The following is a 13553-nucleotide window of genomic DNA, read 5'->3' on the forward strand; positions in this document are numbered from 1 at the left end:
GTCGTTTTGCTCTGTTTTTACTTTTTTTCGTGTTCGTTTCGTCTACCGCGAAGGGAGCTGTGTGTGACCTTGTGTGTCGGTGCTTGCCGGGAGAGAGAGAGACGAAGGACGCTTTGCGCCTACGCTCGCGCAGCTGTCGGCGGTGTGTGTGCCTGCGTGCTTCTGTGCGTGTGCAAGTGCGAGCCCGCGAAGAGTGCGTCATGGCTTCCCCCCCATCGACGCGGGCACTGGAGGTGCTGGGGGGCATTGACACACTGACGTCAGACCGTCTGGCTGTGCTCTGCTCTCGGCCGTCGCCGAAGAAGCCACGCTGCCTTTCCCACCATGGCTCCTGCACGAGGCCAGCTGAAAGCAGCTATATGCTGCCGGCCAACGCCAGGGCGCCTCGCAGCCAATTTTGGTTCGGCCTCCCTGACCACCGGAGAGGCCCGGCTTCCCGCAACGTCCAGCTCCGTCATCGAGCCAGATATGCGGGGCCTCCGAACAACCGAAGCGGCTTTCATCGGACTCGCGGCTGATCAAGAGCAGCAACGAGCCATCAGTGAGCCCTCCCGTACCTCTGACCTCGCACTCGGGCATCGCACCCAGCGGACACTGTCACGCCCTTTTCCGCCCCTCCGCGCAGTGGACGCTATCCCGCTTCAGCACCAACACGAACACTAGTCCCACTTTTCTGTGCTCCCTTCCGCAGTTATCTTTATAGTGTCGTGTGTTTATTTTGTTATTTATGTTTTTGTTTCTCCTTTGTAATCATATTTTTTTTTTAAGCAGCAGGGCTGGACTGAGGTTAGCTACCGCTCATAGCAGTGTCATTTTAACTGCATGGGTGACGTCCGGCTGCCTTTTGCAGACCGGTAAAGGACAAGTTTAGGAGGGGGGGATGTGGGAATTGAGGCTGGCCCGCTGCCTTTGCGCGGGCTTTCCCGCCTTTTCTGCCATTCTCATGTCCCGACATGTCTGCCCTCCTTTGCTGTCTGCCGCGCTGGGAAGGGCGGAGTGACGTTTAACTCCCTCACCCGGTAGCGGATGTTGACTGTGGCGCGGCGCGGGGAGCCTCCCAAGAGGTTTTCGCGCGCTGCGTCGGGAGCGGTGAGTACAGTCCGGGACTTCAAACGGTGAGCCACGCATTCTTTTCCGTCCGTCGGGTCCTGTCGCTCGGGGCTCGTCGGACTTCGCTGACGGCGCCTCGCGCCCGATGCGAACGCTCACCTTTTGTTGCCCCGCTGCGTACTCACGGCCGAAGGGCAGTACGGTGTCCTAGTGCGTGGCCTAGCTACGCCGACCCGTCTCCCTTCGAAGCCAACGCGAGCGCCTTTGCCCTCGCTCGAGCAACCGGGCCCCTTTGTCCCGGTGTCTCCGTGGATTACCTTTACCGCGGAGACGTGCTCGTGGCACCCTGTGTAGTACTTTGTGCCCGTGGCGTGGATAAGCCTACTTGCTTTCCCGCCGCGCCTTTTTGCAACGGGCTGTACTGCGTTTGGTGTTGCCACAATAAAGTGTTGCGACTTGAGCAGTATCGTGTTTCCCGCCACGGCGACGGTTAACGCGTGCCCTGCGGCTCGCTAAGACCGGACCCACGCTGGTGGCCGTACTCCTTCGGGATACGTGTACACCACACGTTTTTTTGCTGCAATGTGTTCCTGGGGGCAAGTTAGTAATAACACGATACATGGTTTTTTGTGGCGTGCAACAGGTAATTAATTGGATGCTCATTATTACCGACCAGTCCCAGTCTTGGTTTCAATACCGACAAGCCACCGGGTGTAGCTATCACCACCTAGAGGGTGCAACACTCAACAATGTCAGCACACAGAACTGTGATGCACTTCTGTGCGGTTCACATCAGGAAGATTTTCTGGAACAGGAGACTGGACAGCGATGTCATCAAACAAAACTTTCAACTCTTGCGCCGCGACCACGGACTCGTGAGCAGCTGCCTAGAATTAGTGTGCTGGAGCAAACGCACCTAAGAAAAAATGGCCGCTATGACACTATCATAACTTGCTGCAGCAAGGTCACATGTGGTAAGTAGGGGGTCACAATAGCACGACAGAGTTGATCGCTCACGCAACTTTGAAAATTAATTCCACTTTCCAAGCTATATATTCGCTTTAGATATTTTGAAAAAGAAATACACATGTTCACGGGAATTGATCCTGCAGGCTATGTCAGGCGCGAATATTTGTGTCGGTACCTCATTAGACACACATGGCAGAGCATTTCTTGTCCCTTGCATGAGGAATCTCTCATAAGTAGGGTAACACGTTCTCATTTTCTGACTGACCCCCCCTTTAATGAATCCACAATGGTCTTTTAAACTCATTTGTCTCAGACATCAGTGTCTTATATAGTGGCGAAAATGCACCAAACTATATGGGTTGTGGTTGTGCAGGGTTGTACCTTTCTACCATCAGGGTTTGTTACAATGCAGCAGTTAGCGTTAGCAAGTGACCAGCGCACGAATCAATTTGGATTAGTCCAGGTATTGTACTAGCAGGCGTCTACATTTCTACAAGTACAGCAATGATGTCTGTTGGAATTTAGTTTTCATGCACCTATAAGTGTAAGAATGAAGTACAACAATCATGTAACGTTGGCTTACCAGTTTTAAGGTGCAGCAGAAGGGCCTTTCTAGCTGGTTGTCCTCCAATGATGTACATTCTGTATGGAAGCAAGATTTGCATGGTGTCAGCATAAAAGAGTAATAAAACTTGGAGACCACTTGAGCTCCACTTTCAAAAGTACAACACGATAGCACAATCATGCCCTGTGCACATCGCCTTCTAAATTGATCAGGGTTTGGTTCTCTGTGCATGCCTCAACCATGGCGCACGGAAACAAACAACTGCGTTAGAAAAATTGGCCTTTCAAGATTGATTACTGACCACTAAGCCATAATGCTTCCTTTCAAGTAATATCTTAGGACCCACTAAGCGTCTGTAAGGTAACATGTGAACCTCTGAGCCCATTGCAATATGTGCCTTTAATAAAAACAACCTCTCCTTGCACAATGCCCATTTTGATGTCTGGTGTGTCCCTATGCTTCACACAGCTGCTGGCCACACAAATGACAATGGCTCGATTTTCAGACAGAATACCGCATTTCCTCGCATAATGTGCGCACATTTTTTCGGTACTTCGAGGCCCCGAGAAAGGGATTTCGCGAGCGCATACGAAAAATATTGTGTCACAGTCCAAACACATGCAGTATATACATGAGAAAAAAAAAAGGATATAAATTAGAGCACAAAGAGAGCGTACCTCTTATTTTTTAGAGAATTAGCACGTATTTTAACCAGTCATATCCAGTCACATGCGGTCTAGCGGGAATCATTGATCGCAATGTCCAGTTAGGAATTATTGTCGCGGCCGCTGCATATCGCCCTCCTGAAGCACATCATCTTCGGTTCCGTCGAACGCGTTTGAACACCCCATGTTGAACGCGAAACATTTCTTGGCGTACTTCGGCATACCTGCCAAGTTCAAGAATTCTGAATCCGGGAGATTTCCGCAACCAGCATGGGGACACACACACACACACAAGAAAAATAAACACAAGGATAAAAAAAAAAACACATTGCGAAAAACAAAAGGGGTTAGGAGGGGGGTCTCAATAGCAAGCGCCAACATCAGTGTTGTGGTCTTAGAGGCTAGAAGCGGCCGAACACACGAGGGTGAAGTTTTTCACTAAGGTGAGAGTCTCAAAGGATCAACACAACTAGCAGAATCTCTTTCGGCCAGAACAACTAGCATATGTCTTCCTGGGACACACGTAAATGGACGGGACGTCGCAGCTAGAGCGGCAAAAGCGCGGATCAAAGCTTTGCTCACTAGAAGATTCTTTTGACAGGAACGCCAAAACGCGCCTGGCCCCCTTTTTATTGCGATAGCAATTATATGAACAGTCAAGGCTGTTCTTTTGCCCTCGCCACATTGCCGTCCTTCACCGTATATGTATACGTATCTATATATATATATGAACATTCAAAGAAAAAAAAAAAGCCGCCCCCGCTCGGCGCTGAGCTCGTCCGATGCGCCGACCCATGCTTCTCTCTCACGTGTACTTTGCCCCATGGTGGGGGGGGGGGGGAGGGATGCTTGTGCCACAGCCGCCTGGCAGTGGTGCTTGTGCGCGCGCGCTTATCTTATGGTGGGGGAATCTTGTGGTGCTTTCGAATTTCACTGAAACGAAAGTGTTAGTTACGGGGCCCACAAAGGTCCCTTAGGTCTCTGCACAGGCCTCTTTTCGGAAACAGCACGCTTTTCATACACTGCGAAGTATAACTGGGACACTTGTTAGTTTGTGCTCATCTGTACCTGTGATTACGTATCGTGCATCGTTTTTGTTTGAACAGTGCATTACGTGTCGAGTGGTTAACGTGGTTAGTTCGCTCTCGACCTGGTAGTATCGTTTTCGTGCGTCATTGGTGTATGAGCAGCGCGCTGCACGTTTCGATCTGCTTGCCGTTCTCAGCGTTACATTCCAAGTTGTTGCTGTCGCATTTATTGCTTCGCCCTTGCGGCGAAACTGCCTTTAACCTACCACTGCATGCCCTCGGAGCCCGTAGATCAATATTGCGTTGCCGCGACTGAGGTTTTGTGCACAGTGGTTGGGGCAAACGGTAGTCATTTTACAATCCCCGTGTGCTCGGCTGCGCACGCGCCTTCAAAACTAGGTCCTTTTATGCTATCTACAATAGCATCTGCCGCAGTTTTGTCCACATAATTAGCGGAAAGCAGCTTTGCTTTCACTGGTTGAGTGCACACTTTCGAGGTTCTGTCAGCTACGTCATCGCCATACATGATCGTGTGAAGAGCGACCGCAGTTTCGTCCACAGCGGTTGTGGCAACGACAATCCCACGCACTGCAGAAGACAGTGCGTGCGCCGGTCGCACACGCACTTCTGAAGCTTCGAGCACGCTGCTCTATGCCTTCGTTCGACGGTTTTTGTAGTAAACTTCGTATCACCTGCCGCAATTAGGAAATGTGTTCAGAACATTCGAATTGAGGCCCAATGAACAGTGGAATTTAGCTGGGGAAATTGAAGAATTCGTATCTGCCCCGGTTTCGCATCACTGAGATTATACTGTACGATTCCATGAACGCCTCTTAAACGCATTTATAACAAAATGGGATAGGTTCGAAAAACCTGGAGAGCATTGAGCTCCGTTTTTGTCAATGCGGCCAGATCACGCAAAGAAATTTCGATTTCTGGGAGATGTTCATGACAACCGTACAAACAGAAGAAACGGTCGAAATCCGGGAGGCTTGGCACGTATGCTTCGGCGGCATTGAGCGTATCTATCTATCTTGCCGCCTACGATTTTTACCTCTCCTGGTCGTTTTGATAATAATATCGATACCAAACTTGGCATATGACATAACATGACTGTATGAAGAACATATTTTACTAGTCATAACATGAAAATCCTGACATGTACGTCATGAATGTCAGGATTTACATTTCATGGTCCTGCTGCTTTTGCAGTGGTTTCATTCACATGGCACGTTGCAAAACTGGTATGGTACAACATGATTGCATGGCGAACACAAGCGACTGACCCTAACATGAAAATCATTACATACGTGTCATGTAACAACATGATTACATGTCACGCTCATGATGCACTCACGGCCGTTTCGCTAGCGTCACATATACCAAATTTGGTATTACGGTACGCGAGTGGATGACGAAGGTATGTGACTGGTGCAAACATGATAATCATGAGATGTGTGTCATGTAACAACATGATTACATGCAACGCTCACAATGCGCTGGCAGCCTTATCGCTAGCTTCACTTATTGATTGATTGATTCGTGGGGTTTAACGTCCCAAAACCACCATATGATTATGAGAGACGCCGTAGTGGAGGGCTCCGGAAATTTCGACCACCTGGGGTTCTTTAACGTGCACCCAAATCTGAGTACACGGGCCTACAACATTTCCGCCTCCATCGGAAATGCAGCCGCCACAGCCGGGATTTGATCCCGCGACCTGCGGGTCAGCAGCCGAGTACCTTAGCCACTAGACCACCGCGGCGGGGCGCGCTTTACTTATACCAAATTTGCTATTACAGGACGTGAATTAATGACGAAGTTATGATACTGGTGCAAACATGATAAACATGAGATGCGTGTCATGTAACAACATAACTACATACTACGCTCATGATGCGCTCTTGGCCGTATAGCTAGCTTCACATGTACCAAACTCTGTATTACGCGGCGCAAACGGAAAACATAGGTAAATGACACATCCAAGCATGATAATCACGACATGCGTGTAACGTAACAACATGACTACATGCCACACTCATGATGCACTCGAGGCCGTTTCGCTAGCTCCACATATGCCAAATTTGGTATTTCGTCACACCAATGAATGACGAAGGTATGTGACTGGTGCAAACATGAGAATCATGAGATGCGTGTCATGTGAGAACATGACTACATGCCACAGTCAAGGCGCCGATACATTTGGACATTACTCGTGCTCGCTGGCGTTCATTTCGTCACATCACGCCGGCGTTGCCACGCCAGGTGCCGGTCCTGCCATATACTCGCAGACGCGCTGCATTGCTTTGACGCATGCGCGTTTCAGTGCATCCGGCGTCCCTCCATTACGAAAAGAGGGAGACGCAGTGTTGCCGTTTCGCTAGCTCCACATATGCCAAATTTGGCATTTCGTCACACCAATGAATGCCGAAGGTATGTGACTGGTGCAAACATAAGAATCATGAGATGCGTGTCATGCGAGAAGATGACTACATGCCACAGTCAAGGCGCCGATACATTTGGACATTACTCGTGCTCGCTGGCGTTCATTTCGTCACATCACGCCGGCGTTGCCACGCCAGGTGCCGGTCCTGCCATATACTCGCAGACGCGCTGTGTTGCTTTGACGCATGTGCGTTTCAGCGCGTCCGGCGTCCCTCCATTACGAAAAGAGGGAGACGCAGTGTTGTCTTGATAACGTATCGCATAAAGTAATGTTACTTTATAGCGCGAAATGCAACATGACGCATTTCGCGCCGGTTTGCCGTTGGGCCGTGTCGACGGATGCTGGTTGCGTCTGGCGCCGGACTATAGAGTGCCCGCGTTTTGGTAACGTAGTGGCCTAGCGTGCGCGTGTGTCAACGCTACATTGGAGTATATTGGGCCCTTCATGATGCGCTCGCGGCCGTTTTTCTAGCTCCCCATGTGCGAAATTGGTGTTACGTGACGTCGTTGGATGACGAAATATATGACTGGTGAAAACATGACAATCCTGACACGCGTGTTGTGTAAGAACATGACAACATACCACGCTCATAGTGTGCTCACGGTCGTTGGGCTAGCCCCACATATACTAAATTTGGTATCACGCGACGTGAATAGATGAAGGTAAACAACACATCTAAATGTGATAATCATGATACAGAAATCATGTATGAAATCATTTACCTCCATTTCATAATGTTGTGCTGATTTTAAAGTGACATAAACATTTCTAATGCTTCGCATATCATTGATTCCCACTGTATGCGAGATCTGCAAATTTTAGTAAAGCTCTTTTGGCACTGCTAGGAGATACTAGGTCCCACGACACGGCGATATCGGGAAAACTAAGAATCCATACATAATTGAAAAGGCCTCCTTCAATGGCAGGAAACATTCATTAGTTAGCGTACATTCTTCTGTTTTCTCGCGTTCTGATCACGCCGGTCGTCACATTGAAGTACGTCCCTTTGAAGTGCTTCGTGGCGGCACACTTCCCGTTTTCTTCGGCAAAATTTACAATAGCGAGCTTCAATTTCGCCGTATGTATAATATCTGTACCACATCGCAAAGGAACCGTCAAAACGCGTCGGCCGGATGGTGAAACGTAAACTTCCGAAATCGAGCAAGCGTGCATTGTAGAGTGGACGCAGAGACCGAGGAGAACAGTTGGTGCGACAGGCCCTCACACGCCTCCTGATGCAGAAAGCCGTCCGTGCCTTGATCCTTGGTAGAGATTAGGAGAGGGTGGAGATAAACGCTCGAGCAGTTCCGGTGACCCATCAACAGGTTTGTGTTCCTAGTTCTTGGAAGATCCTCAGAAGACTGGACTTCGCACTCGCAGCCTGATTGTGCTCGTCTGCCTGGCGAGGCGCGCACCCAGCCGAAGCACTGAAACATGCTTGGAAAGGTCCAAAGGTGCGCGCTGGCGAGCGCGAAATACAAGAGTAAATATTTTTTTTCCCGAAAAGCTGGCACAATATTAGGGGTGTGCGAATAATGAGAGGGGGCAAATTATGCGTGTATATATGGTATTTTTATCAGTTATATGAACTTTAGTTGATTTTTCAGTCATACGCACAATTTTTCTCTCACGACCAACGATGCCGACACACAAATTTCCACAAAATGAGTTCAGTAGCATTATAGTGTAAATAAGAGGTTTGGAGTGCTACCACCTGTTACACTGGTGACAGCACTCCAAACCCTTGTTTCCTAAAAACATAAAAGCTTTAGACGCAAAAGCCATGACACTACGGCACTCCCACCCAAGGTTAAATGCACGCAGGTGCCTCTACATTTTGCCACACACTAACATAATATTGGATCTGTGACCACCTGCTTAGCACTGAGCTGTGATAGCCACAACTCGGCATCCCACAGATCCCTCATTTTGGCATGCCACAGATCCCTCATTTTTTTTCCCGTGTTTCTCAAGTTGAGAATGGTGGTCCAACTAATAGCAGCATAGGCATCAGGCAACTGTCTGAATAAGCCAACACTAACCTGAAAGTTGATGCTCCCTCCTTCACAGGAAAGGTGTCTCAACCTGAAAAAACAAAGGGTATTGTTAAAAGCTACAGAACAGAAAAATTGCTTTTTAGGTTACCACGATGAGGCACGACGTTGCTTTTAAACAAGCAATTTCTGCATATTAGGTGAAGTCGCTTTTGATGTTAAATGAATTCTTCAAGCCCTGCACACTAACTCGAGAGTGTATAGTTATGAGAAGCTGCCAGGCATGAAGTCATAGCTTCCCAGCTGAACGTGCAAGTTTTCAAATGTGTAATCAAGTAACATGCGACTGGCAAAATGTTCGATAAGCCATTTCTTAATGCCATAGGCTGCGGCAATAGCTTTCACTAATTACTTGAAGTTTCACAAGAAACTACAATCGTATTTACATTGAAATTCCGCGCTTTTTCATGCTAGAACCACAACCACAACCTCAGTGGAGCACTCTGGCTTAAGAGAACCTGCAGTTCATTGTAGCACGCACGAGTATGTGGGCATTTCACCCTATATTGGCATCAAAGGTTTCACGTGAACCTTTTTCCCCCTCGGTGTAATTCGGCTGTTGGACAGCATAAAAGACATAGGCAATGTAATGAAACTTTTGTTAACCCACCTGTGGTACTATCATCCTTGGACGCAATTGATTTCAGCATCGCGGAACCGAGCTTTGTGGTCTAGTGTTCACGTGCAATGCTTCGCTGTACTTCAGCACCAGCAAACGAATGGGTATAGAAGCAGGCCAGTTTTGATATCAGCATGGCACGTTTGCTTCCGCAGAGGTTTGCACTATGGTGGAGGAAGCTTAAGTCTAGTAGGATACACAGATGTGTCTGCATTATTAACCTACCTGCACCGTAAGACACTCATAAACAGTCTGGTTCCACAGACATTTAATGCAAATCAACCCTACAGAATAGGAACACTGGTAAGAGCTAGCTTATGATGGTATTCATATGCATCGCCTACAACAGGTGTTGTAACAAACTGATAAAACCTTCAAGTTTTGCAGCTTTCCTGCAATAGTGATACCAACATGTTAAGTATGTGCAGAAGCACAGGCACGTTCTACTTGTTCTTTGTATTCTGACAGGCAAGAGGTTCTTGAAAACCTTTGAAGGTGAACGGCTGCAGTCACTGAATTATATTGAGCAAGTGCAATAGGCAGAGCACACTCCCTGCACCTGACAATTAAGCATTACTAAGACAAGACACACAGTCATGCGTAGTACTATAACTTTTTATAAACACTTAAGGCACGATAAATGAAGAGTAAAATGGTGCATGAGGCTTCTTTCTGTACAGCAACATTGGCTGAGGTGCTTTAATCTACGAGATTATGCCACGGTAGTGTGAAATACTTGGCCGTAAAGCTGTGGAGCCACAGGTGCTGTGCCCGCTCCATAGAATGACGAACTTGCGAAGGCTGTGAAGGATTTAAGAAAATGGCCTTGCAAGCATATCCACAATGAAAATCCTGGAAAAGCTCTACTAATAGAAGCAAATTATATGTGCCAATGAGTAGCACTAATTAGAGCTTACAGTAGTCGCAGCCAACAAACATACAATGCAAGCAAAATTCTTTACATAGTACTTTTAACCAAACAGATCCAGGCTTAATGGGACTTTTAAAGATTGGCACGGTAGCAGTTGGGAGCATTTACAAGGTTAGAGTTCAAGTGCAATGCCTACTGGAACTTATTTGGACAGCACTACACTTCTATGATCTTGGCTACAGATAAAGTTGTGTGCCTTTACATACATTTTTACAGATTACACTATGTAAATTCCGAAGTGCACTTCAGCAATTTTAATAGGACTTTCGATTAAGCAAGTCTGAAAAAGTAACCTTAGTGAGAACTATAAAAGACCAGAGAGTTGAAAGGCACTGCCATTATTAACAAGTGGCCTCACGTGCTGCTACACCTACACAGCAGTACATTGGGAACTATATCCCATCCTATAAAAACAAGTAATGCTGTAATGTATTTGTACTGCACTTGAGATTCTAGAGCAAGAAACAGTGATAAGCTACAAAAGTTAACTAGTGCTGCATTTTCACTGATGAAGCAGCGGTCGGAACTATGAGCTTATAACAAGCTAATAAACAGATTTCCTTTAGCCAGATTTCCTTGAGACCCACAATGTGCTGTTCTTTGAACATATTTCAACATATTGATGCTCAAAGATTTAATGCTTCTGGATAACAGACACACCAAAGATGCCTCAGGACAAACTTTCGATTGCGATAGCAGTGCTGTTTGCGGCTACTGCTTTGTGTATCTCAGTGCTTCATTAGTAAAATGTGGTGAGATTCCCCAACGATTTGTACAACTACTTTGTTGTTTCCATGAGCCTTGGAATGTCCCTGCAATGTGGGTTTAATCTAACAACACCAACAAACTAACACTGTGCCATCCCTTTGCACAAAAACTTTCACAAGAGCCATAAATCCTGTAGTGCTTACTACACATGGGATGCACTAGAGAGGCAAAATTCTGGCATACTTCATAATGCAGAATGCAATGGTAATGATTTCACCTAAATTTAAACAGAACTACACATGAGGTAATACGATCAAAGCTATTTTACCACTGGCATAAGTACGATGCTCTCCAGCTTTAGCTGTAAGCTTACCAGGGCAGCTTAACAGATGCAGTTCTCAAAGCGAAAGCTTCAGCACACAGGGACATGTCTCGGGCAGCATCAGACAGGTGCATGACACTACATTTCTTCATAACAGTGTGGCTGGAGAAGTTGATTATGCTTCCCACAAGGGCTAGTGCTGCACACTAAGCACCTCAGTAATCAAACTTGGCAGCAGCTAGGGGGTTCCACTCAACATTTTATTTCACTTGATCCGCCTGGACCATTTTGAGTACATACAATCAGTAGCATGTGCTTGTTTCACGATACGAGCGCTCACTAACATCAAGTTCAGAAGACAATGCCAGGCTCCATGGGTAAAGATGAAAAATAAAATTATGATGTGTCTAACAGTGCAATGTGGCCTTCCAAGCCACCTGGCTAATGTTTAGAAAAAAAAAATGAGAAATGAAGAGTAATTACAAAACACTAGGTGTATATAATGGTGTTGGGAAGGAGAAATGTAGCAGCGTGCCTGCGCCTAGAAATTTCTTCAAGCAAGGCATTGATGGTATATTGAAGATGGATGGTGGTGGGCATGGTGGAGGCTTTCATTTATGAAAAAATGTCTCTGCCGCTCTTCTATGCCTGCTCTCGAGAGGAAAAAAAAAAAAAGGGACAGCAGCTTGCTGCGCTGTTAATAGTGGCCTGCCCCTCCATAGCTATCCCGAGATTGGCCATATGCTGCGCCACCATAGCTGTCATAGGAGGCATAGTCTGATCGGGGACCACCTGCAAGCAACGACAGACACCGAGACTGTTATGCCGCTTCACACTTCTTTGCGCATTCCAACAAGTGGCAGGAAACCATGCCAACTAAGTGCCTTGTTTACATCTGGCCTGCAACATGTTGTTCAGGTCCGAAATTCGAAGCCAAAGGTCTATCAAAACTAACTGACTGACCATTCTCTGCAAAAATGTTTAAGAGCATACTACTATAGCTTTGTGGTCAAACTAGGAATCAGTACGTAATGTCTCACTTCACAGTTTGCAAAACTAGATGAAAAATACTAGTGCCTCTGATATGAATTAACAGTTAGTACTTTCTAGGAACTGTTTAGGTCGCATAATTTTCTTTTCTGTAGTGCAAGTCATTCTTTAGCAGTTGCTTACAGGCACTGCTTCAGATGTACTACAAAGTGACAGTGTCGGGATACGAGCCTCAGCAGCCCATTTGCAGTTTTGCCAGGTTCTGCTCACTTAGGTCCCGAGATTCCAGCTTCATGATCCACAACTGTGTATGGAACTACAGAATCAAAATTATTAAACGAAACTATCAGTTATTACAAAAAGACTGTTAGTGAGCTGCGTATTCAATTTAATATTGCCGCCATTATGTGCTGAGCAAATGATAAGATTATTTAGTTATTTGCAGTTGGTAAATATTGTCCTGTCACGTGATATTAGTTCTAAGCACATGGTATAAAACTTCGTGCTTTTAAGCCACTTGTAGGGTCGTAGTGCTACTAAGAAGTAGGTCGAATTCTACAAATAACTTTGCAAAGGCATGCCATTTCAATGCTAAGCCACACTTGAGTGGAGCCTGTGTGTTGAAGGGTCTTTGGACACTTGCAAATCATTAGCATTAGGTTGTTTCAACAATTGTGTTGTGGTACAATCATTTGCTACTTACACAAGTTCAGGTCCAAGAAAGCATTAAAAATATCATTAGTGACTAATAACCATTAAAAGCATGCCAAATAAACATCAACACCACGCCTAGCAGCTGGCTGCAAGGTGCATGTGCCTAAGAATCGTGTTCAAAAGCAGCATCAGTGATTGCACAAGCTAGCAAGCAGTCCCGATTTGAAAACCACACAACTAACTCCTGTCATACAATGCTCCCCACAGTATGCTGACCAATAGGGCAAACGGGAAGTGAATGAAAGGACAATGAATGAATGAAAGCAGCTCCAAATACACTAGCAGGAATCTAGAAAGAACATAATGCTATGCAATTTCAAATATATGAATTTACTCTTACATATCACACTTTCTGAGCATTGCAATCAAAATATGGTGGGCTCTGTGCACTGGTCCCAAATATATTTTTTGCGTACAATCAATGCACAGAGCCTCCGGTCCAATCTAAGCTAAGCCAAAGTGGCAAGTACGTGTTGCAGCGTGCTAGTGTAG

At 46.4% G+C, this 13553-nt stretch overlaps 1 protein-coding gene across 3 annotated transcripts in view; it reads right to left on the reverse strand.

The window, feature by feature from the left end:
* LOC119165053 (uncharacterized) overlaps positions 1-13553 on the reverse strand; it is an 89033-nt gene that overhangs the window by 20022 nt on the left and 55458 nt on the right. Inside the window, exons 6-7 of one of the 3 annotated variants that reach the window (XR_012895305.1) lie at positions 8766-8808; positions 2603-2661 (exon numbers count right to left, since the gene is read on the reverse strand). Coding sequence is in view for 2 of the 3 variants with exons in the window: in XM_037417249.2 (XP_037273146.2) it covers positions 12055-12149 (95 nt within the window). In the remaining variant the exon portion in view is untranslated. Of the gene's footprint in view, positions 1-2602; positions 2662-8765; positions 8809-9993; positions 10198-11596; positions 12150-13553 lie in introns of those variants that run through there. The other 2 variants (XM_075894959.1, XM_037417249.2) reach the window with 2 other exon arrangements.

Source organism: Rhipicephalus microplus, chromosome 1, assembly GCF_043290135.1.
Source record: "Rhipicephalus microplus isolate Deutch F79 chromosome 1, USDA_Rmic, whole genome shotgun sequence".
NCBI classification, from domain to species: domain Eukaryota; kingdom Metazoa; phylum Arthropoda; class Arachnida; order Ixodida; family Ixodidae; genus Rhipicephalus; species Rhipicephalus microplus.